Below are 23,513 nucleotides of genomic sequence, written 5' to 3'. Positions count from 1 at the left end.
GGCCTGGCGGTGCGCAGCGTGCGCACAGCTAGTTCTTCCATAGTTTCAGTCATAGGAGGCTCCTGACCCAGCATCGTCGATCGCCGCCGTCATCGACCGTCATCACGTGACCTGTCACGAAGACCGCTCCTTGTCCGCAACCAGCAGCAGCATGCCGCCCAAGGTGGTCCCTTTGCCGACCAAAGAGCGGGCATTGTTTGCCAAGCTCATCCAGGAGTATGAAACGAAGAAGTACAAGCCTGCGATCAAGACCGCCGATGCCATCCTGAAGAAGGTGCCCGAGCACGGCGAGACGCTCGCGATCAAGGGACTGGTCCTCGCTTCGATGCACCAGAAGGAGGAGGGCCTGAAGCTCGCCAAGCAGGGTCTGTGCAAGAACCTGATGAGCTTCATCTGCTGGCATGCGCTAGGTATCATCCACCGCATGGACCGCAACTACGAGGAGTCGCTCAAGTGCTACGGCCAGGCGCTCCGCATCGAGGGGGTACGTGCACTGACCATACTGACCCTAGGGTAACATCAACCTCGTGCGTGAGTCGGCGTTCATGCAGTTGCAGCTGCGCAACTATGCCCCGCTTATTGAAGCGCGCCTCATTCTCTTGCGTGCGCAGCCCCATCTCCGCGTGAATTGGATCGCGCTCGCCGTTGCGCACGACCTCGCCAACAACAAGGCGCAGGCCGTGCGCGTCCTCACTGCGTACGAGGACGTGACGAAGGATGTCCCGCCGCACAACTATGAGTTCTCTGAGGTGGTACTCTACCACGCCAGCATCCTCGCACAGCTCCACGAGCCGGAGCAGGTGCTTGCAATTCTCGAAAAGCACCAGGACAAGCTCTATGACCTGCCGGCCATTGACGACATGAAGGCCGCGGCGCTCCACGAGTTGGGCCGCACGACCGAGGCCGAGTCGGTGCTGCGCCGCCTCCTCGAGCGGAATCCGGAGAACAAGAGCACGATCCGCCGCCTCCTGGACCTGCTCGCGAAGGACAAGTCGGCCGAGGAGCGCGAGTCGCTCGTCCTCTCCCAGCTCCTGCAGCTCCAGGAGACTTTCCCCAAGGCCACCGCCCTGCGCCGCGTCGCGCTGGATGAGGCGCACGGCGCCCAGTTCGCCACGCAGGCCCGCGACTACATCGAGCGTGCGCTCGTGAAAAATGTGCCTTCGCTCTTCTCAGACGTGAAGCCGCTGTACAAGGACGCTGCCAAGCAGGCGGCAGTCGAGGAAATCGTCGAACAGTTCCGCCAGGAGTGGGACCCGACGCAGGAAAGGGGCACTGCTGAGCCCCCGTCGTCGTACCTGTGGACCATGTACTTCCTTGCGCACCACTACTCCTACACGGGCCGCGCCGAGCGTGCGCTGCAGTACATTGACTCGATCATCGCGCACTCGCCGGCGATGCCCGAGCTGTACATGACGCGCGCGCGCATCCTGAAGCGGGCGGGCGCCTACCAGGCGGCGAGCGACGCGATGGAGGATGCGCGGTTGCTCGACGGCCAGGACCGCTACCTGAATACCAAGGCGGCCAAGTACCTCTTGCGCGCCGACCGCGTCGAGGAGTCGTCGCGCGTGCTGAAGCTCTTTACCAAGCCCGACGTGCCGGACCCGGTGGCGGACCTGGTGGACATGCAGGCGGTCGGCTACCTGATCGAGGACGCTAAGGCGCACAAGCGCACGGGCGACGACGCGCTTGCGCTCAAGCGCTTCCACCAGATCGACAAAATCCTGGCGGAGATCTACGATGATCAGCTCGACTTCCACTCGTACTGCCTGCGCAAGATGACGCTCCGTTCTTACGTCCAGACGGTGCACTTTGAGGACGATCTGTACGCGCGCCCGGTCTATGTACAGGCGGCGTCCGGCGCGATTGAGCTCTACGCGCAGCTGCACGACGAGCAGGCCGCCGCCGGAAGCGAGGCTGCGCAGGCCGCCGCGCAGAAGCGTGCGGCCGTCACGCAAAAGAAGGCGGCAATGCGCGCCGAGCTCGTCGCCGCGGCGTCGAAGCAGGTCGAGCGCATCACCGAGGACGATCTCATGCCCGCCCCCGACGCGGACCCCTACGGCGAGAAGCTCTTTGCGACGAGCAAGCCGCTCGAGGATGCACACCACTACGTGCGCAAGCTGCAGGTGTCGAACCCCAACGTGATCGAGACCTGGCTGAGCACCTTTGAGGTTGCGCTGCGCGAGCAAAAGTGGCTGCTGGTCCTGCGTGCGCTGTCGCTTGCGTACGCGATCGACGCTTCGCACCCTACGCTCCACGTGCAGCTGCTGCGTTTCCGTAAGGCGATCGAGGCGACGCCGCTGCCCGATGCTGCCGCCGCCGCGCTCAAGGATCTCTCGGCAGACGTCCCCGCGCTTGCTGCGCCCCTCGAAGCGCTCCAGACGGAGTTTGTGCAGCGCCACGGCACGCAATCTCCGGCGCACGTGCTTGGTGCCGCGGAAGGACTTTGGATCCTGCGTGGTTCCTCCGGTGCAAGCGACGCTGCGGAGCTTGTCTCTGGCCTTGGACGTGCTGAAATGAAGACGTCGCTCGCCGCTTACGAGCAGGCCTATGCCTTCCTGCAGCGCATCGAGGCGCGTGGTGCTACGCTCGACGCTTCGGTCGCTTCTCCCGCCTTTGCCAAGGCCGCACTTGCCGCGTGGCCGCGCGCCGATGCCTTCAAGGCGCCGCACGAGCTCGAGGCGGAGTCGAACGAACGCGCCGCGGCGCGTGCTACGTGGCTTCCGCCGGCCGACCCATAGCGCGTGGTGTCGTCTAAATTAACGTTTGCCCGGACCCACATCTGATTGGGCGGGGAAATAGAAACCTCCACCATCGGCCCGCCGCCTGCAAACCACGTGGCGGAGGACTCGGGGCAACGCACGCCAGGCGTGTGGCCTAGGATTTTGGCGTTTGTTTCACCTCCCTCGACGCTGGTGGAAGGCCCTTGTGTACCGTGGGGTACGCACAAGGAATGAGCTCTACCATGTCAGCTCATGAGTTCTATAGCGGTCCGTTGGACCAGGTATGTTTATGCGCCGGTGGCGTGAGGCAGTGCAGCTAACCTCAGGCGACGCCCAAGGCGCAACCGGCCGCTTTGGACCGAAACCCGTTCGATACGCTGAATGAACGCCTAACGCAGAGCCGCGACGGCTCGTCTGGATCAAACAGCGACCGCTCGACCGACCGGGGCAGCGGTGCGGCCAGCGCACTGCTCACACCCAGCTACGGGTCGGGCGCCATGCCTTCGCTGGCCGGCGTGCCAACTACGTCGGTGACGCGGACAGGTACGTTTTTTTTTCTAACGCAGCGCCCGACTTTACCATGAAGCTTCCCCCTCCCAAGCCCAAAGCACGCCCCGATGCGAGCCAGGATACGCGGACGGCGGGCGGTGCGCCGGTCGGCTACCTGCGGATCCAGCTGATTGAGGCGCGGAACCTGAGTGTGGCGTCCAAAGAAACCTCGCACCCCTATGTCGTCGTGCAGTTTGACAAGAACGAGTTTATTGGCGGCGGCTACGAAGGCCCTACGATCGAGAACGACAAGGTCAGCAGCACAGACCCGAGCTGGCACTACTCGGTGACATTCGACGTGACTTCCAGCAACCAAGTGGTGTATATTTCCGTGTATGACCGCGTGGGCGACAAAGAAGAGCTCATCGGCACGCGTGAGATTTTTCCGCGACTTATCCACCGCTCCTCAACCAACCAATGGTACACTCTTTATTCTCACGACGACGACGAAAAGCAGCAAGACCACGTCGCGTGCGGAGAGATCCGCCTGCAGATATCGTACGAGCGCCTGCCGCCGCGCAAGCTTACTGCGCGCGACTTTGAGTTTTTGAAGCTGATTGGGCGCGGTACGTTTGGACGTGTGTTCCAGGTGCGCAAGCGCGACACGAAGCGTATCTATGCGATGAAAGTGTTGTCGAAGCGCGAGATCGCGCTCAAGAAAGAGGTGACACATACCATGGGCGAGCGCAAGATTCTGGAAAAGAGTCTTGACTGCCCCTTCCTTGTTGGCCTCAAGTTTAGTTTTCAATCCGAGTCGGAGCTCTTTTTTGTGACGGACTACAAGTCGGGCGGCGAGCTCTTTTGGCACTTGCAGCGCGAAGGACGTTTCACGGAAGCTCGTGCGCGCTTCTACATTGCCGAGCTAATTCTCGCGCTCGAGCACCTGCACAAGTACAACATTGTCTACCGTGACCTGAAGCCGGAAAACATCCTGCTGGATGCCACCGGACACGTCGCTCTTTGTGACTTTGGGCTGAGCAAGCCGGACCTCGGCGCAGGACAGCTGACCAACACGTTCTGCGGTACGACCGAGTACCTTGCGCCGGAAATTCTTTTGGACGAATCGGGCTACAGCAAGCTCGTCGACTTTTGGAGTCTCGGCGTGCTGCTGTTTGAGATGTGTTGTGGCTGGTCGCCCTTCTACGCGGAGGACACGCAGCAAATGTACCGCAACATTTGCTTTGGTAAGATCAAGTTTCCCCGCGGCGCGATCGGCGACGACGGCAAGCAATTTGTGAAAGGACTATTGAACCGCAACCCCAAGCACCGCCTCGGTGCACACCGCGATGCGGTGGACCTGAAGGAGCACCCCTTTTTTAAAGATATCGACTGGGATGCGCTGGCGCGCAAGCAAATCCCCCCCGTCTTTAAGCCGCTGGTCGAGTCCGACGAGAGCGTCGCCAACTTTGACCCCGAGTTTACTGGCGCGAGCCTGAACGAGGTGGCGAAGTTTGCGATGAAAGAAGTCGACGGCGAGGTCTCGCCCTCGGAGAGCGACGCGTCGCGCTCCGCCGGCACCTCCAAAGAGAACTCGCCCGAAGGCAACGGCAGTGCGAAGAGCGTCGCGATCAAAAAGCCCGGCGCCGAGCGGCAGGACGAAGAAGATGCCGAAGAGCCGCTCTCGCGCAGCGTCCAAGAAAAGTTCCGTGGCTTTAGCTACAGCGGAACGTACGAAGGCTCGGGCAACTCGCTCGAGAACCGTTTTGGCGCGGTGGACTGGGGCAATGTCGACATGGCCGACGACGACCCCGCAGAGGACGATACGCCCGCGGCACTAGCTGCGCTGAAACTGGATGCACACGCCAAAGGGGACCCGTGGTAACGCCGCCGCACCTGCCCTCCTTATGACTTCATGCTGTGACGAGTACCTCATGCTGTTCCCGCGGATCTGCCAAGCGCATACTGTTCTTGCGTCATTCTAGGATTTTTTTTCATTCCATCTAGACGGCCATGCAGCGTGCCAGCTGCTGTACATATCCGAATAGGAAAAGAAATCTTTGCACATGTCTCACATACTGCTAGCGGAGCTACGGGCAGCGCTATCGTGCGTTCCATGGATTATATCGCTGGGTAAGTCGCGCGCCAACATACCATCCGGGGTGTGCGCGATGTAGTCCACGGCCTGGTTGACAGTGGTGATGTTGTCGGCCTCCGCGTCGGGGATTTCCTAGGGTGAGCGTGCGCGCAACGTACAATGTTGAACTCCTCCTCGATGGCCATCACAACCTCGACCGAGTCGAGGCTGTCAAGACCGAGGTCACCGGTGAACGAGGCAGTAGGAGTGATCGTCGAGGGGTCAACCTTCTCAAAGCTCTTGATCACGTCGGTGATGCGCTGCTGGATCTGCTCCTGGGTCAGACCGCCACCCGAAGCGTAGCCGCGGGCGAACGAAGGGAGCGTAGCAGGCATGCGAGCGGCCTGCATGCGCATGGCGGGGGCAGCACGCGCAATGGCGGGCGTGGCGCGCAGCGTACGCGGAATCATCTGGAGCGACGACAGCATCTCGAATCGGCGGTTGGTAAGAGGTCAAAACGAGCGCCCCGCCCCGACAACTCGGTTTCTCGGCCGAGAGTGCGAAGAACGAGCGGCGCTCTGGCCTTTGTACGACGACGCGATGAAAGGGCTGGCGTTTCGGAAACTGAACCGCTCGTGTACGTATAGGACGACTGACCTTAGCGTCGCACAGGAACCATCTCCTTCGGTACGCCGCATAGTCTAACGCAGGAATTTGGTGACCTCGCTCCTCGCGCATGAGCGCATTGTCACGACCGTCGCCAAGGCCAAGGAGGCGTCGCGCTGCGCGGAAAAAATCATTACACTCGGCAAGCGCGGTACGCCGACGGCCATGTCGGGTGCGCAGTCCTTCCTCTTTTCTACAGCAGGCTCTATGGCGCGTCTGCGCGAGATGGCGGAGCGCTACGCCGACCGCCCCGGCGGCTATACGCGTGTGCACCTGATGGGCCACCGCAAAGGCGACCACGCGCCGCGTGCGATCCTCGAGCTCGTCGATAACCCGACGGACGTCAAGCTCGACATGACCGCGCGTGCGATGGCGCGTGAGGCCGATATTCTCCTCCGCCGCGCCCAAAAGAACTTGAGCATCAGCGAGCTGAGCACGCTCCTCGAAGCGCAAAAGAACATCCCCCTCGAGCACGACGAGCGCTTTGCGCCACTCACCCGCCGCAACATTTCCAAGCTCATCAAGTACCGCGGCGAAGAGGCGCGGAAAGAGCTCATGGCCAAGGCGACGCTCTACCTCGAGCGCATCCGCGCCGAGGACGCCGTCGAGGGCCGCCGCCGCAGCGACGACGAGCGCTGGAACTCGATGGAGCTCGTGCGGCCCAGCCGCGGCCGCATCCTCACACGCCCTGCGACCGGCAAGCGCGTCTTTGCCGGCGAGATCACGCCCGAGCTCGCGGCGCAGGTCGGCACCAAGGTGGAGCAGCCGAAGCCGATGCACCGCCGCAACGGCACGATCGCCCCGTCGCGCGTTGTGACCATCAAAAAGCCCAGTGTCGTGCGTTTGAGCAAGGGCGTGTTTGCCAAACGCTATGTCCGCCACGCCGCGGCGCCCAAGAAGGCCTCGTCGTAGATACCTGTCGCACCAATCCTGTGCAGTCATCCGCAGCTTTAGTCAGCAGCGAGCCGCCGGTTCTGCAGCAGTCTTCCAGCGAGCACGGCGCGAGGGACACTGCGGCCTTCTCACGCCGCGTGTCTGCGATTGATGTACTATAGCTGCTAGGGCTTGAGTCAGAGGTCCTATGGCAGCTCCGCGGCAGGCTCCGCGGCATGCGGGCCTGCACGCGTCATGGCGCGCGGCACGCTCCCACGAGGCTCGTCCGCCTCGCGTGCGTGCTGTGCACGCCGGCCCGTCCGCGCCGCGCCATTTCTCCCTTGGCACCCAGCGTGTCCACCACTTTGTCCCGCGGCCTCCCGCGTGGCTCCTTGCGCCGAGCGCCGCGCCGCAGCGCGCCGCAAGCTCGCTCGCACAAGGCGAGCAATGCCGCTGGGCGCTTCCAGCGAGCGAAGCGCGTGCGATGCAGCATGCATGGCGCGACGTAAGTGACGACGTGCCAGCAGAGATGCACGCCGCCTCGCTTGCGCCGCACGACGATGCCTCGTCGCGCGTGCTCGCCATGCTCCAAAACGTCCTTGCAGGCACCGTCGAAGGCGACGCCGCGCACAACGAAATCCAAGCGGCACTTGCGCTTGCTTATACCACCTTGCTAAAACATGTACACGACGCCGATACACTTGATGACGCACCGATGGCGCTCACGCTCCTCGGCCTCGCCGCCGAGGCGCTCGTCGGCCTCGACACCGAACCGGCCTGCATCCTCGCACGCAAACTGCTCACCTATGCGCAGTTGCACATTGGCGCGGTGGACGCATGCCACTTTCGGCGCATCGCCCAGCGCCTCGGCGAAAGGGGGCACATGGAGCGCGTGCTCCAGTTTGAGCACCTCGCGCATACGCACCACCCCCAGCTGCTCGACGAAAAGCTGCACCTCGCGCGGCTGCTGGCCTACGACGCACTGGGCAGAGACGCAGATTATGCCGCGGCCCGCGCCGCGCACACGCCGCACACGTACGCCGCGCTCGAGCTGCACGCATGGCACGCGGCACACCGCCACGATACCGATGCACTCGTGCACGCGCTGCACGCGCTGCAGGGGCGCATACGGTCCTCGACCTACCTCGTGCTCGCCTACGCGCACGCGCCGCTGCGGCCGGCGCTCGCGTGCCTCGCGCCAGACGCGCTGCAGGCGCCGGCGCCGGCACTCTTTACCGCGCTGTTGCGCGCGGCGCACCATGCCAAGGCCGACGCGCACATACCCTACTTGCTCGCGCTCTTTGGCTTGGACAGCCCGGTGGCCGAGGCGGCGCTGCCCAGGGCAGTCCACGAGGCACTCGCCGCGACGTGCCGCGTCGACGCGCCGGCGCCGGCGCTGGCGATGGCTGCGTCGTGGTGCGGCCGCCATGGCAACCTCGACGCGGCCTTCGACCTCTTTCGGCAGACGCACGCGGCGGCACGGCACTGCGTGCCCCGTACGCCGGTCGAAGAGCGCCGCACACCCCGCGAACGCAGCGGCGACCACGCCGCGCTGCAGTATGCCGCTGCCGGCGTGATTCTCGCATGCGTACGTAGCGATCGTCCGGCGCGGGCGTGTGCGTTTGCCGCGCATGTGCTCGGCGTGCCGCCGCTCGAGGGCGGCGCGGCGGACGCGGCGTGGGACGCGCGCCTCGCGGCGCTGCCTGCGGCGTCGGTCGAGCGCGGCTCGGCATGCACCGCGGCGCTGCTCGAGTGTGCGGGTGCGCTGGAGCGCGCAGACTACGCGCGTGCGGTGCTCGTCGACGCCGCGGCCCACGGCTTGAAGCCCAACGGGCGCGTGCGCCGCGCGCTGGCGCGTCTGATGATCGCCTCGGTCGACGGGCACGCCGGCGAGGTGCAACACATGTACGGCCGGCTCGCCGAGCAGGTTGCGTGGGTCGGCGGCCCGCCCCCCACCCCCACGACGCGAGCCCCGCCGAGGTGCGCCTCGCGAAGCTGCGCGAGGCGCTCTCTGCGCTTGGCTTTGAGGACCACGTCCAGCTCGCGCTTCTCAGTGGGGCGCGGCAGCAGTGTGCGGCTGGCGCCGCGCGCAGTGCGCCGCCCGAGCCCCGCGACGCGTCGTACGTGTGGGTGCGCGACACGCCGCTGCAGCCTGCGCCCGACGAGCCGTGGAGCGCGGTGCCGACGCCGCCGCCGCCGCCGGTCGAGCGCACGCCGCACGCACACGCCGCGCGGCTGCGGCTCTGTGCCGCGCAAGGCGACGCGGACGGCGCGCACGCCACGTTCCGTGCGCTGCTCGATGCCGACGTGCGCCCCGGCGCGATGCACATTGTGCCGCTGATGCAGAGCCTGTGCCGTGCGCGGCGCACGTCCGAGGCGCAGTGGCTGCTGCGTGTCGCCCTGCCGTCGTGGGACGTCGCGCCGACGCACGCCATGTACGCGACGCTGATCCATGCCTTTGCGCACGCCGGCGACTGGCGCGCGGTGCAGCGCGAGGTCCAAGAGATGCACCGCGCCGGCCTCGTCCCCGACGCCCACCTGTACGATACGATCGCCGCGGCGCGTGAGCGTGTGCTGGACGAGCGCCCCGCGGTCGAGCGTGTGCAGGACGAGCGTCCGGCGGTCGAGCCGATGCGCGGTGCGGTGACGCACCCTGGTGCGGTCGCGCAGCACTTTGCGCGTATGATGCACGCGCGCGACTACCTCGGCGCGCAGCAGTTCTACGCGCAGTGCCTCGACGACGGCCTCGCGCCGACCTATGCGCTGCGGCGCATGCTCAAGCGTGCGCGCAACTATATTGAAAAGCAGCTGCGCGAGGGTGCCGATGCCGGTGCGCTGCAAGAGGCGCTGCAGCTGCAGCAAGCCAACGCGCGTGCGTCTGCCTTTGCCACGCACCCCGCCGGCAAGCGCCGCATCGAGGCGCGCCGCGCCTACCGCCACGCCCTGCTGGATCTGCTGCGCGATGTGGTGTCTGGTGCGATGGAGCACGCCGCACGTATGTATACCCCCAGTACGGCGGAGGATGGGTATGAGAAGTAGGCTATGTAGCCGACGTCGCGTTCGACGTCTCACCGCTTTTTTGCGCAGGTTCTTCCGGCAGCGGCGCCTTGGTGTCTGCGCCGGCCATGCGTTGGTCGAGGGCCTCGAGGGCCATGGCGCGTCGCCGCTCGGCCTCGGCGCGTGCGCTGGCGGTGTGCGTGGTGGTCGCGTCGACGTTCAGCTCGAGGTCCGTGTACTCGGTCGCCCACCGCGGCACGAGGCCGAGGCGCATCACGATCGAGTGCACCAGCGCGGTGACCTTGCCGAGGGGCTTGTGCACAAACGGAGGGAACCAGTGGATGAACGCAAACGTGTCGCTGCGGTCGCCGCGCACGCCCATCTCGCCCAGCTGGTAGAAGCGCAGGTAGACCCACGCAACGAGCCAGCCAAACTGGATCAAGAGGTACGGCGACATGAAGCCGAGGAGGCACATGACGTTCGAGAAGCCGACGTACAACATCGGCAGGTCGCGGACGTGCACAGCGATGCGCGAGCCAAACAGCTGGATCTGGTGCTGCGGGATGAGCTGCGCAAAGGCGACCAGGAAGCCGGTCTGCAGCGCCTCGAGACCGTGGAACTGCGTGCCAAAGCTGGGTGAGCCGCGTAAACGTACAGGGCCTTGTCGGTGCGGAGCACCATAAACATCAGGACCGACAGGCCGGACGCAATCACATTCGACACCACCACGACAATCGCCGTAAACTGGAGCAGCTCGACTGCGCCCCAGTGCTGCTCGAGGTAGGCCGCGGCCAGCGGCACCGTGCCGATCGACACGAGAAACTGCGTCAGAGAAAACAACGCACCTCGACAATGCTCGTCTCGCAAAAGGCCGCCGTGAGCAGCGTCCAGGGGAACCAGAGCACTTGGCCGGGGACCACAACCAGGTACGGATAGTGCACCGCACCGTCCGCATACGCCGCGCCGACACTGGTGGGCAGCAGCGCAAAGATGCGCAGCAGCGCCAGCAGGCCAGAAAAGACAAGCACGAGCCCAGTAAGGACGCGTGTGCCCAGCGGCAGCGCAATCGCCTTGTCGACAAGGCCGCGCACCTGCTCTTCGATGCCCATCTCGTGGAGCAAGACGCGCTGCGCTGCGCTGCGCGTCGGCCGGACGGGCCGAGGGGATTTATGCGCGCTGCGCGACGCTCGTCGCCTTGTTTGCGACGTGGAGGAGCATGGCTTCGGATAGCGCGCCGCAGCTGCAGTTCTCCTCGTCGGAGGTGAACTTGCTCATCTACCACTACCTGAAAGAGTCAGGATTCTTGCACACATGCTTTTCGCTGCGCTACGAGGCGAGACTCGACGACCTGCCGGCGGCCCACGAGGCGGTCGTCCAGCCGGGGCAGCTGCTCCACTACCTGCAGCGCGGCCTGATGTACGCCACGGCCGAGCGCCACGTCCAGGAGCGTGCAGACGCATCGCTGCCTCCGATGCCTGATCCGCTCGTTGCCGTGCCGGACGGCAGCGTGCCGCGGCCACCGAGCGCGTCGATGCGCGCCGGCCTCACGCCGCCGCCCGCCGCGCCGCCGCAGCCGGAGCGCAAGCAGGACGCCGCATCGCAGACGACGGAGCTTGTACCGATCGAGAAGCGCAGCAAGGAGGACGTAATGGACACCACGCCGCCCACCGCCGACGAGGACGAGGCGAAGGACGACTCGCCGCGCCGCAACAAAAAGGCCAAGAAGGGCTCGCACGCAACGAGCGCCTCGCGCAGCAACCTGCCGGGCACCAAGACCAAGGCGATCCCGGGCGCGGCGCACGTCCTCGACGACAAGAACCTCACGCTGCTCTCCGGCCACGCCGCCGAAGTGTTTGTCTCGGATTGGAATCCGGCCGTGCCCGGCCTCTTGGCGAGCGGCGGAGGGGATGCGACCGTGCGCATCTGGGACCTGAATGCGCCGTCCGAGCCGCCGGCCGTGTGCAAGCACCTGCCCCCTACGCAGGCCAAAAACATCTCGACCGTCGCCTGGAATCCGGACGGGACGCTGCTGGCGTCCGGCTCGCACGACGGCATCCTGCGGCTGTGGACGCCGCAGGGCGACCTGCACCTCGTCATGTCGATGCACCAGGGCCCCATCTTTGCCGTGCGCTGGAATGCCAAGGGCAACTTGCTGCTCACCGGCAGCGCCGACGGCACGGCGATCGTGTGGGACGTCGGCAGCGGGCGCACGCGCCAGCAGTTTAGCCTGCACTCGGACAACGTGCTTGACGTGCAGTGGCTCACTGGTGCGCTTGATATGCCGCCGAAAGCGCCACGCGTCGCGCACCCCGACCAGGCGGTCGCCGATGCGATCTTTGCGACGGGCTCGGCGGACAACAGCGTGCACCTCTGCAAGCTCGGCGAGCCGAAGCCGATCCATACCTTCCACGGCCACACGGACGAGGTGAACGCGATCCGCTTCGATCCGTCGCAGACGCTGCTCGCGAGCGCATCCGACGACACCACCGCCAAGATCTGGGCGGTGCGTGTGCCCGGCGTGCAGGCGCCGAGGCAGGACGGTGACGCGTCGCGCCCCCTCAAGAGCCTGCTCTTGACGCTCACTGGCCACACCAAGGAGGTTTACTCGCTCGCCTGGTGCTCGACCGGCCCCCAGTCGGCGCACCCCGAGCAGCCGCGTATGCTGGCCACGTGCAGTTTTGACCACAGCGCGCGGCTGTGGAACGGCGACAATGGCGACTGCCTTCGTGTGATTGATGGGCACACGCAGAATGTGTACGCGCTGTGCTTTAGCCCCTGCGCACGCTATTTGGCTACGGGAGGGATCGACGACAAGGCGCTCGTGACGCGCATCGCGGACGGGCAGACGATGTACGAGTACGCCGCAGGCGGCGCGGTACTCGACCTCGCATGGAACGTGGAGCGTACTACACCCAAGTCGGAAGAGCAGGCCACGCCGCCAAGCGACGCGCGCGCGCCGCCGCAGCGCCTCGCGGTGGCCCAAGCGGACAAGCTGCTGGGCGTGGTCGACCTGACGCCATACCTTATGTAATCTCCACGTGTATTCTATCCTATGTCACGTGTGTTGGTGCATAGTTCTATGTGATTTCACGTGATCGTGGAGTGCGTCTGCGAGCACCAAGGGCAGCGATCGCCGCGAACGCCTTCCTACAGCACTTCACTCCTCATCAAGCACTGTCTGACTGGTAATCCAGACCAGCTCAGTACTTAACAACACTACAGGAAAGCGTCACAGACACACTTTCTGTACTCACACATTCATCAATATGGCCGCTGTTGGTATTCCTAGTACGTTTTTCAGCGCGAAAGCGAGAGCAGAGACTAACCACGAACAGAGGACATTGCCTCCGTCACGATCCCCGAGGCGGGCTCCGTTCGTCTCTTCGGCAAGTGGGACACCCAGGATGTCGAGGTCAAGGACATCTCCCTGACGGGTACGTAAAAAACGCGCGATTTCGAGGCTAACCCATCAGACTACATTGCGCTCCGCAACGCCGTCTACACCCCCCACACTGCCGGCCGCTACGCCAGCAAGTGCTTCCGGAAGGCCCAGATGCCCATCGTTGAGCGGTTGGTGAACTCGCTCATGTTCCACGGCCGCAACAACGGCAAGAAGCTCATGGCTGTTCGCATCGTCGCCCACGCCTTTGAGATCATTCACCTCCTCACGGACGCCAACCCCATCCAGATCCTTGTGGACGCCATCATTAACACTGGCCCCCGCGAGGACTCGACCCGTATCGGTTCGCAGGGTACCGTCCGTCGCCAGGCTGTCGATGTGTCGCCTCTGCGCCGCGTGAACCAGTCGATCCACCTCCTCACGACCGGCACCCGCGAGTCGGCCTTCCGCAACGTCAAGAGCGTCGCTGAGTGCCTTGCTGACGAGCTCATCAACGCTGCCAAGGGCTCCTCGAACTCGTACGCCATCAAGAAGAAGGACGAGCTGGAGCGTGTGGCCAAGTCGAACCGTTAAAAGCCATACAGGGTCCAGCTGGCTCGAGTATCTATTCACTCGCCGCTATGCACCCTTGGCGTATCGAGGCAGCCGATCGAGAGGGCTTTCTTGCCCTTGTATATCCTCGCGGGACACTTTTGGACCATGGCACTGGACCTAACGAAACAATCTGCTTGTACTTGCTCCCCTTTACTCCCTTCTTGACTTGAAGCCACTATTTTTTTCTATAGCATGTACTGGCAGACTGGCAGTTCCCTGCTTTGTCCCTTTGGTGATTAGCCTCTATACTACCGAAACTCCGCTATGATAAACTAGAAACCATGACTCCTCCGCCAGCGCCACCCCGTTGCCACCCGCACCGCTCCGGTGGCACGTGCCGTAAGCCTCCACTTGGAGAACAAGTGGAAGTGGCGCCACGCTTCTCGCTCGACACTGCGAGAATGACTGGGCTCTTGGCGCGCGCCGCGTTGCGCCCTACATACCCGGGGCTCTGTCGCCCTGCACTCACTGCGCGGTGTGGTCTGCCGACCATGCCACTCGCGCGCTTCATTTCGACCGAGGAGCTGAAACGCGCACGCGAACAGCACCAAAAAATGCGCATGGACGACCTGCGCAAGCGCAACCAGAGCATTGCCATGTATACCGCGGCGGGTGTACGTATTTTCTACTCATATACAGCTCATTATGACACTCGGCCTGAGCTACGCAGCGGTGCCTTTTTACCGCCTCTTTTGTGCCGCGACAGGCTACAGCGGCACGCCCATGACCGACAAATCGCAGTACGCAGACGTGTCGCGCCTGAGCCCATCGTACCATGACCCACTCAACGAGAAGAATGCGACGCAGCGCATCCGTGTCTCGTTCAACGCGAGCCACTCGGACCAGATCCCCTGGTCCTTTGTGCCCCAGCAGCGCGAGATTTACGTGCTGCCGGGCGAGACGGCGCTCACGTTTTTTAAGGCGCACAACCAGACGGATCAAGATATTATCGGTATTGCCACGTACAACGTGCTTCCCGACCGTATTGCGCCCTACTTTGCCAAGATCGAGTGCTTCTGCTTCGAAGAGCAAAAGCTGCTCGCCGGCGAAGAGGTCGATCTGCCCGTGTTCTTCTTCCTCGACAAGGAGATGCTCGAGGATGCAGAGTCGCGCGACGTGCGTGACGTGGTGCTGAGCTATACCTTCTTTAGCGCGCGGCGCAACCCGGTGAACGGACAACTGGAGTACGTGGCTTGTACTGACACAGACCGGATACGGACTTGAGCAAGTACCGTGTGGGGAAGGATGCCTAAGGCGGTAGCGCGTAGAATTACAGATGTGTATACCTAGATACGGTGGGGAGAGCCAATCTCTTACTCGTCCTTCTTGGACTTCTTCTCCTTCTTTTCCTTTTTCTCCTTCTTCTCACCCTCGCCAGCGGCCTCCTTGGCCTTCTTGGCCTCCTTCTTCTCCTTCTTCCGGCGCTTGCGCTCCTCCTCCGACTCCTTCACCTCCTCCTCGTCATCGTCATCAGCGTCGGCCTTGCGCTTCTTCTTGGCGTCCTTGGCGCTCTCCTCCTCTTCGTCAGCCTCCTCGGCCTCCTGCGCAACCGACACGTCGCCGGCCATCGAGGTATCCGCACCCTCGGCTTCGGCCTGCGAGTAGTCGACGTATCCCTTCGACCACGCCTCCGGCGTCACACCCTGGATCTCGTGGCCGTGCTTGTCGAGCTTGCCGTCCTTGACGAGCTTCTTTTTCTCGAGCGCCTTGGGGCCGAGACCCCAGCGGCGGGGGTAAGTGTCGCGCTCCATGATGCAGCGCTTCACCTTGGCCACCACACCGTGGTCGCAAGTCGACAGGTCGACGGTGGACATCTGTGCAATGGCAATCGCAATCGCCTCACCCTTGGTGGTGATCAGGACCACCTCTTCGTTCAGCTCAATGCTGGACTCGAAGCGAAGCAGACCGGGAATCATGAGCTTCGCACCGTAGCACACAGCGTTCACAGCGCTGTCCTTCACGACAATGCGCTTGTAGCCGGTCAGCAGCGACTCGAGAGGGCGGATGACCCTGCGGAGGTAGGACTCGTCGCGCTGGTTGTCGTAGAGCCACTGCGCATCGAGCACATCGTGCATCGTAACCATGTCGTCGGCCTCGCTCATGGCACCGCTGCGAACACGGCGCAGCTCCTGCATGTGGCCGCCGACACCCAGCAGAAGACCCAGGTGGACACAGAGCGTACGGATATACGTGCCCGCCTCGCAGCTCACCCAGAACACGGCGAGGTGGCGGTCATTGTCGAACTCGATGAGCTTCGACTCGTAGATCGTGCGGATACGCAGCTGGCGCTTGACAGCCGAAATCAGCGGCGGGCGCTGGAACAGCGCACCGGTGAGCGTCTCGAGCACCAGGGGAAGCTTGGTAGGGTCAGGGAGAGCCTCGTGCAGGCGGAGCACAGCAACGTACTCCTTACCGGCGCCCTGCTGCGACTTGACCAGGCGAGTAGCGCGGTCAACGCAGACAATCAGGCAGCCCGTAACCTTGGGGTCGAGCGTGCCCGAGTGACCGGTCTTTTCAACACGCAGAATGCGGCGAATCCATGCGACGACCTCGTGCGACGAGGGGTTGGACGGCTTGTCCAGGTTGATAACACCGCTGCTGACATACGAAGCAATGTCACGGTTCAGCGGCGAGCAGCCGTGCGGAATCGGGGTAAAGTGGCTGCTGCGCACAAGAAGCTTGTCGTAGTTCTTGAGAAGGAGGGGCCACTCCGAAGAGTCGAGCTTTTGGCCCGAGTTATCGGGCTTGATCATATAGTCCGTGTTGTCCGACATCGCCAACAGCTACTGCCCGACAAGCGACACGAGAATTCAACGACTTTTTCTGCCGGGAAGCGACGCATGGCCGATTTTTTCCACGTGGCGCCATGTGTTGATCACGTGTGTGAGAATTTGTAGTTCTGCACGACGCCTTCCTGGGCGTTTCTTTACGCTTTGCTGATCTACAGTAGGCCGCTCTCTATTGAAACGAAAAATGGCTGTCACGAAGTCTAACAAGGTGGTTGGCGCTGGTGCGTCGAAGGGTGCTGCTGCCAAGGGCAACAACTTCTTCATCGACTTCTCCGGTCCCGCCAGCGACGGTGTCCTGGACGCCGACGCTTTCGAGAAGTTCCTCCACGACCGCATCAAGGTGGACGGCAAGGCCGGCCAGCTCGGTGACGTTGTGCAGATCACCCGCGAGGGTGAGGGCAAGATCTGGGTCAAGACCACGATCCCCTTCTCGAAGCGCTACCTCAAGTACCTGACCAAGAAGTTCCTCAAGCGCGCCGAGCTCCGTGACTGGCTCCGTGTGGTCGCCACGTCCAAGCCTGGCTTTGAGATCAAGTACGTATTGCTCTACACGAGCGTGTTACTAACACTTCAGGTTCTTCAACGTCTCGTACGACCAGGAGGAGGAGGAGGCCGACGAGGAGTAAATACGTCTCCAACGCCCCCTTTTTTTTTACAGAATCTTCTGTTCCTCTCATGCGCCTGGATATTCTCTTTGACGTGCTTCCGAGCATGCTGAGTAGATTGTGTAGCGCGCAGAAAAATTGGCAGTGCACAGCCAACTAAAACATTTAAAGCAAGTTTTGTCTTGTCTACATAGAAACCGAATCAGGTCTAGTACCCTTTGGGGATACGGCGCTGCTGCTTGTTGCCCGAGCTGCGCTTCTTGCCGTCGCGCTTGTCGATGCGCTTCTTCGCCCGAAGTTCCTTCTTCATACGAGGGTCGACCATGCGGTAGCGACCCTTGGTGCCCTTCGGACGGCCCTTCAGGCCACGGTTCGAGCCACGCGCCACGACCACCTGGGGCGCCTGCTTTTCACTGCCTGCCTTCTTGGCCATGCTGCGGGCCATGATCTTGTTGATGTTCTCGGCCTTTTCACGCTCCGACAGCTCCGAGTTCTCGTTGATGGCCTCGGCACGCTTCTGCGCCTTTTCGAGGCGCATCGCAGCACGGTGCTTCTTGCGTGCCTTGGCCTCGGCAATCTTTTTGATGGGACGCGCGTCGAGCGCACGCTGCCGAGCACGCAGTGCGTCCACGGCCTCTTTGGAAACAGGGATGTTGGCACGGTAGTGCTTGTTCTCGTCGTCCAAGAACCACTCGGGCAGACCGCCCTTGTCGTTGAAGTTGTGCTTGGTAAAGCCCTGGTTCACCAAATCCGTCTTGGTCATTTGCCGGTTGACCAGCGCATGCGCCATCGACACGGCCTCGGCCGTGTGCAGGCCGTGCTTGGCAATGTGCTCCTGCTTCTTCGCCTCTTCGTCTTCATCATAGACGCTCCACTCGCCCTCGGGCACATCGACACCGAACGAGGAGGGAACGACTTCGATCTCGTCGTCGTCGTCCGCCTCGTCCTCCTTGGCGTCCTCCTCCTCTTCCTCTCCTTCGTCCTCGTCGAGGTCCGGCGTCGCGTCGCGCTCGTCGCGCTTCGACTGAGCAGGAATAAGCGACTCCATCGGAATCATATCCTTAAAGATGGGGTTGTCGTACCACATTGCAGACGCATTGCTCTCGCGCTCTTTCAGCTCGTTGCCCGACTCGAGCGATGTAAGCAGCGCCTTTTGCTGCGCAGAGTCGAGCGCAGGCGCAGGCTTCGCCGCCTTGCGCGCCTTCTTCGGCGCGGGTGCCGCGTTATCAGCAGCGTCCATGCGCTCGTCATCATCGTCCTCAGCATCGTCCGAGTCGTAGGTCTCTTCGAGGAACTTGCGGCGGTTGACCGAGTCAAAGCCGGTCTCGACATCGCTCTCGATGTCGCTCTCGTCGTCCTTCTTATCTGCGCCGATACCGCCCCACTCCTCGTACTTGGACGACTTGCGCCGCGCCTCCTTGGCGCGGAACTTGGCGTCGCGCATCTGCATGTGCTCCTGGTACTGTTCGTACATCGAGTCCATGCCCGACTCGAGCTCCTGGACGCGGCGCTCCCTTTCGTCCTCGTCCTCGTCCTCGTCCTCGTCCTCATCCTCGCCCTGCTCCGGCTCTTCGTCCGAGAGCGCTTCCTGGGCGTCGAGGAACTCGGCCGTGTTGACCTTGCCGCCCTTGTTTCCGCGGCCCTCGAGCGCATCGAGCGAAAAGGTCTCGGCGCCACCCTGGAGCGCATCGTCCTGCCAGTCTTCTGCAATGTCCATCGGCGTCGTCATGTTGAGCTGCAGCTTCTGGATCGCCTTAGCACGCGCCTCGTTGCGCTTGCGGCGCTCCTTGCGTGCGCGCTTGGAGGACTCTTCGTTGAGGCGCACGAGCTCTTCGTCGATCGCCTCCTCTTCGTCCAGCGGCTCGATCTCGACGGTTTCAGCCGCGGCCGCCGCTTCGTCCTCGCGCTGCTGCTTCTTGGAGCGGTCGATGCCGAGCTTTTCGCGCATCGCCTTGCGCCACTTCATCAAGATAGCAAAGTCGCTGCGGCCAAGCACCTTGAGATCCTCGCAGTTCGCCAGGACGTCGGCCGTAGTGAGTGGATCGCGCTGCAGTGCTTTATCCTCCTCCGTCTCAAACGTGATGCGGTTGTACGTGCCGAGTGCGGCGATGGCGTCGGAGCCGCGGATGTATGCATCGGCAGAGATGGTCTTGTACAGGGTATAATTGCCGTCCTCGTATCCCTCACGCTTACGGCGCGCCTTTTCAGGGTTCACCACGTTCTCCAAGAGATTCTGCGAGCTGGTGCCGGACATGTCCTTGGCACCGCCTGTGACGTCCAGCTCCTTGAAGACGTACTTCGGATCCAAAAACTTGGGGTCGATGCGCGTCATGTTCTTGAAACGCTGGCACACGACGAAAATTTCTGCCGAGACATTACGCGACGACGGTGGCTTGGTCGCCTCGACGTGGTGGAAGAGTTGGTTAAAGACCCAGATCAGGTTGTTGTAGTCCTTGGAGCGGAAAACCTTCGTCACAAAGGTACCGCCTGGGGCGAGGAACTCGACGGCGAGCTTGAGCGACTGCAGCGTGAGCTCCGACTGGGCGTAGGCGTCCTGCACCCATGCGGTACCGACGTTCGGCGCACCGTCGTGCAGCACAACATCCGCGCGCCAGTCCTTGAGGTGTGTGCGCAGCTGGTCACGGCACTTGTACGAGTTGATATCTTCGGCGAACGTAATGCACCGCGGAATGGGCTTGATTGGCACCAAATCGACACCTAGGGTCAGTCGCCACACGGCACGTACCGACGATCAAGCTGTTGGGCGGCATGTGCTTGCTCGCGACCTGCAGCCAACCGCCAGGGGCGGCACACAAGTCGATACAGCAGCGCGCATCCTCCAAAAACTTGTACTTTTTGTTGAGCTGGACGAGCTTGAAAGCGGAACGCGCGCGATAACCTTGTTCCCTGCTGTCAGCTTTCAGGCAATACACACTTGGCAAGCCAATAGAACTTGTCGAGACGGCTACACTGTCAATACATTCCCAACGTACCCCTTGCCCGACTTCTTGTCGTGCTTTCCCATCGCCGTTCACGTCGTCCCAGCGCCTTCTGCACGGCCGGCATAAATTTTTGGCTGCGTGACTAATCCCACGTGACTTTTCTGGCTGCACGCGAAGAAAAAGCCCGGCGCGAGGGCGCTGGGAGGACGGAAGCCACTTCGCACGATGGAGCGCGAGCTGGGCGACATTGACTACTCGGATATCGAGGCGAAGTATGAGGTGCCGTTCGATGATAGTCTCGATAATGTCATTATCATCAACGGTATCCCCGTGATCACTTCAGCGAAGCAGCAGAAGCTGTTTGAGGCCATCCAGAAGCGTTTCCGCACCCAGGCCGAGATCGAGGTCCCGCTGGAGTGCATGCACATCCAGTACGGTGACAGCGGCGACTCGAAGGGCTATATTCTGATGGAGCTTGCGAGTGGCGATGAGGCGTCGCACGCCATCCGCACGATGGACGGCTACGCATTCGACAAGAAGCACCACTTTGTCGTCACACGTTTCTCTGACATTGAGCGCCTCGTGAATATGGACGAGACGTACGTCGACCCCGAGGAGGAGCCATACAAGCAGCGCGGCCACCTGCGTTCGTGGCTCGCCGACCCCGCGGGCCGCGATCAGCTCGCCATCTGCGTCGGCGACGATGTCCAGATCGCCTGGCACAACCGCTCTTCTAACCCCCAGGTGGCCCACAGCCGGACGCGCTGGACCGAGTCTTATGTGCAGTGGTCGCCGCTCGGAACCTATCTTGCTACGTTCCACCTGCAGGGTATTGCGCTCTGGGGTGGCGCCGCCTGGGAGCGGATCATGCGATACCCCCACCCCGGTGTGCGCCTGGTGGACTTTAGCCCCGACGAGAAATACATGGTGACCTGGTCGCCCGAGCCGATTCAAGTGCCGGAGAATGCGCCGCAGGGTCCCCAGTTCTTTGCGCCGGAGGACGAGGGGAACCGCGTGGCTGTGTGGGAAGTGCGTACGGGCCACCTGCTCCGTACCTTCCCCATCCAGCAGGAGGAGCAGCTCGCTGATGGGCCGCCGGTCAAGGGCTTCTCGTGGCCGTTTTTGAAGTGGAGCGGTGACAGCAAGTACTGCGCCAAGGTGACGCCCGGCAAGTTTATCAGTGTGTACCAGGTGCCGAGCATGGGCCTGCTGGACCAAAAGAGCATCAAGGTCGAGGGTGTGGTCGACTTTGAGTGGTGCCCCCTGGGCGACAAGGACAAGGAGGCGCTAGAGATCTGGAACGATGGCAAGAACAAGGACCTGCCCAAGAGCTTCAAGAAGCCGCGTGACAATATGCTGTGCTTCTGGCAGCCTGAAGTCGCCAACCAGCCCGCACGCGTGACGGTGATGAGCCTGCCAACCCGCGAGGTCCTCCGGTCGAAGAACCTGTTCAACGTCGCGGACTGCAAGCTGCACTGGCACCCCCAGGGCGACTACCTCTGTGTCAAGGTCGACCGCCAGACCAAGACCAAAAAGACCGTCTTTTGCAACTTTGAGCTCTTCCGCATGCGCGAGAAGGACTTCCCGGTCGAGGTCGTGGAGCTCAAGGACCCGGTGATTGCGTTTGCGTGGGAGCCGCAGGGCTCCCACTTTGCCGTGATCTCGTCCAACGACCCCAACTTTGGCGTCGTGGCGCCGGGCATCTCGCTCAAGACGCAGCTCAACTTTTACCACCTGCACCCGCGTGGCAACTTCCGCATGCTCAAGTCGTTCGACAACAAGACTTGCAGCTCGCTCTTTTGGTCGCCTCGCGGCCGTCACCTGCTCACCGCCACGCTCGGCTCCACGCAAAAGTTCGAGCTGGAATGGTACGACGTCGACTTCAACAACGAGGCGCGCCAGAACGCCAACAACCCCGAGGTCTTGGAGGAGGTGAAGCAGATTGGCAATGCCGAACACTACAGCATGACCGACGTCGAGTGGGACCCGAGCGGTCGCTACGTCACGACGAGCGCCAGTCTCTGGCGCCGCTCGACCGAGCACGGCTACGCGATCTGGGACTTCCGTGGCACCGAGCTGCAGAAGCATATCATTGAGCAGTTCAAGCAGATCCTCTGGCGCCCGCGGCCCAAGACGCTCCTCTCGAAGGAGGACCAGAAGCGCGTTCGCCGCAACCTCAAGGAGTTCTCCAAGGTCTTTGACCAAGAGGACGAGGCCGAGGAGAGCAGCCAGGCGCTTGCGCACCGCGAAGTCTACCAGCGCATGGTCGAGGAGTGGAAGGCGTGGCGTGCGCGCAACCGCGAGGAGCTCGAGAACGCCAAGAAGGAGTTCAACACCGACACCGCTGGGCCCAGCGCCGAGCAGCTCCAAAAGGAGAGCACGGAAGAGGTGCAGGAATGGGTCGAGGAAGTCCTCGAGGAGACCGAGGAGGCGGTCTAGGTCTGATTGTAGCTGCATAGCCTATCCAGCATTGGAAAAGGATAAGAAAGGGCGTACAGCAACGGTGCACCTACGAAATCTACTTCTTCGGGGCGCCGTTGACCTTGATCCACTGGGCGCGAGCGCCAAGCAGCGAGCTGAGAGTGCCGGCAGCACCAACGACACCGTCGTTGGTGTTGATCCAGCCGGTGCTCGAACCAGGGTTGACCCAGTCGCAGCAGTCCTGGAGGATCTGCAGGCGGACGGCCTTGGTATCGGCAGCGATCTGGTGGAGCTCGACGCGGCGCTCGGCCTCCTTCTCGGCCGTGGCGCGCGGGCGCTGGGCGAGCTTGGTGCGCTGGGCGAGCTGGTACGACTTGTACGCGCCGCTGATGAGCGAGAAGGTGATACCAGCGAGCCAGAAGCGGGCAGCGTTCTTGGCGATCTTCTGGATGGTCTCCTTCTCGAAGACGTAGGCCTTGGCGCCGTGGACCCATTGCAGGGCATCAAGGATGAGGTAGCAGGCGTAGCCGAGCTGACGGCCAATGGCAGTGTACTTCAGCACGGGGTCCGCAGTGCTCGTGGCCTTGAGCGCGGCCTGGAAGTGCTCCAGGAACTTGCCGATACGGAACACTGGTGTTAGTTGAGCAACGTACGCTTGCGGCTGAGACCAATGTTCGACTTGATCGACGACCAGCGTGCGACCGTCTCCTTAGGAGCACCCTGGCTCAGGGTGTACCAGGCCAGGAAGCGGGAGAGGTACTGCACGGAACGCGCCGACTTGTCACGGCCGACCGTGGTGCTCCAGAACTTGAGCTGTGGGGTGTGTAAGTACGCAGTTCACCCATATGCGATACGTACAAGCTGCGAGACGTAGGGGTGCATGACGATCTGCTGAACCGAGGCCATGTTGACTATGGTATCGAAGGATAACGACCCTGAGGAT

General features: G+C 62.7%; 14 protein-coding genes across 14 annotated transcripts; 9 read left to right on the top strand and 5 right to left on the bottom strand.

The window, feature by feature from the left end:
- Positions 1–151: 151 nt before the first annotated feature.
- MJAP1_000744 (uncharacterized protein) lies at positions 152–2,738 on the top strand (the record flags this gene model as incomplete). The annotated part of the gene is made up of 2 exons (XM_060264711.1): positions 152–484; positions 513–2,738. The coding sequence occupies 2 exons, from the start codon at positions 152–154 to the stop codon at positions 2,736–2,738; spliced, it is 2,559 nt and encodes an 852-aa protein (XP_060120694.1).
- Positions 2,739–3,217: 479 nt separating this feature from the next.
- Positions 3,218–5,091, top strand: SCH9 (non-specific serine/threonine protein kinase; the record flags this gene model as incomplete). The annotated part of the gene is made up of 2 exons (XM_060264710.1): positions 3,218–3,263; positions 3,287–5,091. The coding sequence occupies 2 exons, from the start codon at positions 3,218–3,220 to the stop codon at positions 5,089–5,091; spliced, it is 1,851 nt and encodes a 616-aa protein (XP_060120693.1).
- Positions 5,092–5,327: 236 nt separating this feature from the next.
- Positions 5,328–5,771, bottom strand: ACP2 (mitochondrial acyl carrier protein; the record flags this gene model as incomplete). Its single annotated transcript, XM_060264709.1, has 3 exons — positions 5,328–5,335; positions 5,361–5,436; positions 5,463–5,771. 3 exons carry the CDS (start codon positions 5,769–5,771, stop codon positions 5,328–5,330), a joined length of 393 nt encoding a protein of 130 aa, XP_060120692.1.
- Positions 5,772–5,883: 112 nt separating this feature from the next.
- mrpl8 (54S ribosomal protein L8, mitochondrial) lies at positions 5,884–6,861 on the top strand (the record flags this gene model as incomplete). The annotated part of the gene is made up of 2 exons (XM_060264708.1): positions 5,884–5,924; positions 5,994–6,861. 2 exons carry the CDS (start codon positions 5,884–5,886, stop codon positions 6,859–6,861), a joined length of 909 nt encoding a protein of 302 aa, XP_060120691.1.
- Positions 6,862–7,306: 445 nt separating this feature from the next.
- On the top strand, positions 7,307–9,861 carry MJAP1_000740 (uncharacterized protein; the record flags this gene model as incomplete). Its single annotated transcript, XM_060264707.1, has 2 exons — positions 7,307–8,754; positions 8,793–9,861. 2 exons carry the CDS (start codon positions 7,307–7,309, stop codon positions 9,859–9,861), a joined length of 2,517 nt encoding a protein of 838 aa, XP_060120690.1.
- A 1-nt stretch (position 9,862) lies between these two features.
- On the bottom strand, positions 9,863–10,928 carry MJAP1_000739 (uncharacterized protein; the record flags this gene model as incomplete). Its single annotated transcript, XM_060264706.1, has 3 exons — positions 9,863–10,451; positions 10,475–10,641; positions 10,665–10,928. 3 exons carry the CDS (start codon positions 10,926–10,928, stop codon positions 9,863–9,865), a joined length of 1,020 nt encoding a protein of 339 aa, XP_060120689.1.
- A 107-nt stretch (positions 10,929–11,035) lies between these two features.
- On the top strand, positions 11,036–12,850 carry MJAP1_000738 (uncharacterized protein; the record flags this gene model as incomplete). Its single annotated transcript, XM_060264705.1, has 1 exon — positions 11,036–12,850. The coding sequence occupies one exon, from the start codon at positions 11,036–11,038 to the stop codon at positions 12,848–12,850; it is 1,815 nt and encodes a 604-aa protein (XP_060120688.1).
- A 235-nt stretch (positions 12,851–13,085) lies between these two features.
- RPS5 (ribosomal protein S5) lies at positions 13,086–13,792 on the top strand (the record flags this gene model as incomplete). The annotated part of the gene is made up of 3 exons (XM_060264704.1): positions 13,086–13,107; positions 13,155–13,253; positions 13,293–13,792. 3 exons carry the CDS (start codon positions 13,086–13,088, stop codon positions 13,790–13,792), a joined length of 621 nt encoding a protein of 206 aa, XP_060120687.1.
- A 512-nt stretch (positions 13,793–14,304) lies between these two features.
- On the top strand, positions 14,305–15,066 carry COX11 (Cytochrome c oxidase assembly protein cox11, mitochondrial; the record flags this gene model as incomplete). The annotated part of the gene is made up of 3 exons (XM_060264703.1): positions 14,305–14,427; positions 14,453–14,997; positions 15,021–15,066. The coding sequence occupies 3 exons, from the start codon at positions 14,305–14,307 to the stop codon at positions 15,064–15,066; spliced, it is 714 nt and encodes a 237-aa protein (XP_060120686.1).
- Positions 15,067–15,126: 60 nt separating this feature from the next.
- On the bottom strand, positions 15,127–16,587 carry CBF5 (centromere/microtubule-binding protein cbf5; the record flags this gene model as incomplete). Its single annotated transcript, XM_060264702.1, has 1 exon — positions 15,127–16,587. The coding sequence occupies one exon, from the start codon at positions 16,585–16,587 to the stop codon at positions 15,127–15,129; it is 1,461 nt and encodes a 486-aa protein (XP_060120685.1).
- Positions 16,588–16,786: 199 nt separating this feature from the next.
- rpl22 (Ribosomal L22e protein) lies at positions 16,787–17,228 on the top strand (the record flags this gene model as incomplete). The annotated part of the gene is made up of 2 exons (XM_060264701.1): positions 16,787–17,136; positions 17,177–17,228. 2 exons carry the CDS (start codon positions 16,787–16,789, stop codon positions 17,226–17,228), a joined length of 402 nt encoding a protein of 133 aa, XP_060120684.1.
- Positions 17,229–17,415: 187 nt separating this feature from the next.
- SPB1 (AdoMet-dependent rRNA methyltransferase spb1) lies at positions 17,416–20,232 on the bottom strand (the record flags this gene model as incomplete). The annotated part of the gene is made up of 3 exons (XM_060264700.1): positions 17,416–19,925; positions 19,954–20,114; positions 20,201–20,232. The coding sequence occupies 3 exons, from the start codon at positions 20,230–20,232 to the stop codon at positions 17,416–17,418; spliced, it is 2,703 nt and encodes a 900-aa protein (XP_060120683.1).
- Positions 20,233–20,374: 142 nt separating this feature from the next.
- On the top strand, positions 20,375–22,588 carry PRT1 (Translation initiation factor 3 subunit b; the record flags this gene model as incomplete). Its single annotated transcript, XM_060264699.1, has 1 exon — positions 20,375–22,588. One exon carries the CDS (start codon positions 20,375–20,377, stop codon positions 22,586–22,588), a length of 2,214 nt encoding a protein of 737 aa, XP_060120682.1.
- A 79-nt stretch (positions 22,589–22,667) lies between these two features.
- PEX11 (Peroxisomal membrane protein PMP27) lies at positions 22,668–23,476 on the bottom strand (the record flags this gene model as incomplete). Its single annotated transcript, XM_060264698.1, has 3 exons — positions 22,668–23,200; positions 23,224–23,383; positions 23,429–23,476. The coding sequence occupies 3 exons, from the start codon at positions 23,474–23,476 to the stop codon at positions 22,668–22,670; spliced, it is 741 nt and encodes a 246-aa protein (XP_060120681.1).
- Between the last annotated feature and the right edge of the window lie 37 nt (positions 23,477–23,513).

The sequence above is a fragment of the Malassezia japonica genome, chromosome 1 (genome assembly GCF_029542785.1).
Source record: "Malassezia japonica chromosome 1, complete sequence".
Taxonomy (NCBI): Eukaryota; Fungi; Basidiomycota; class Malasseziomycetes; order Malasseziales; family Malasseziaceae; genus Malassezia; species Malassezia japonica.
This window is presented reverse-complemented; position numbering and strand designations above follow the sequence as displayed.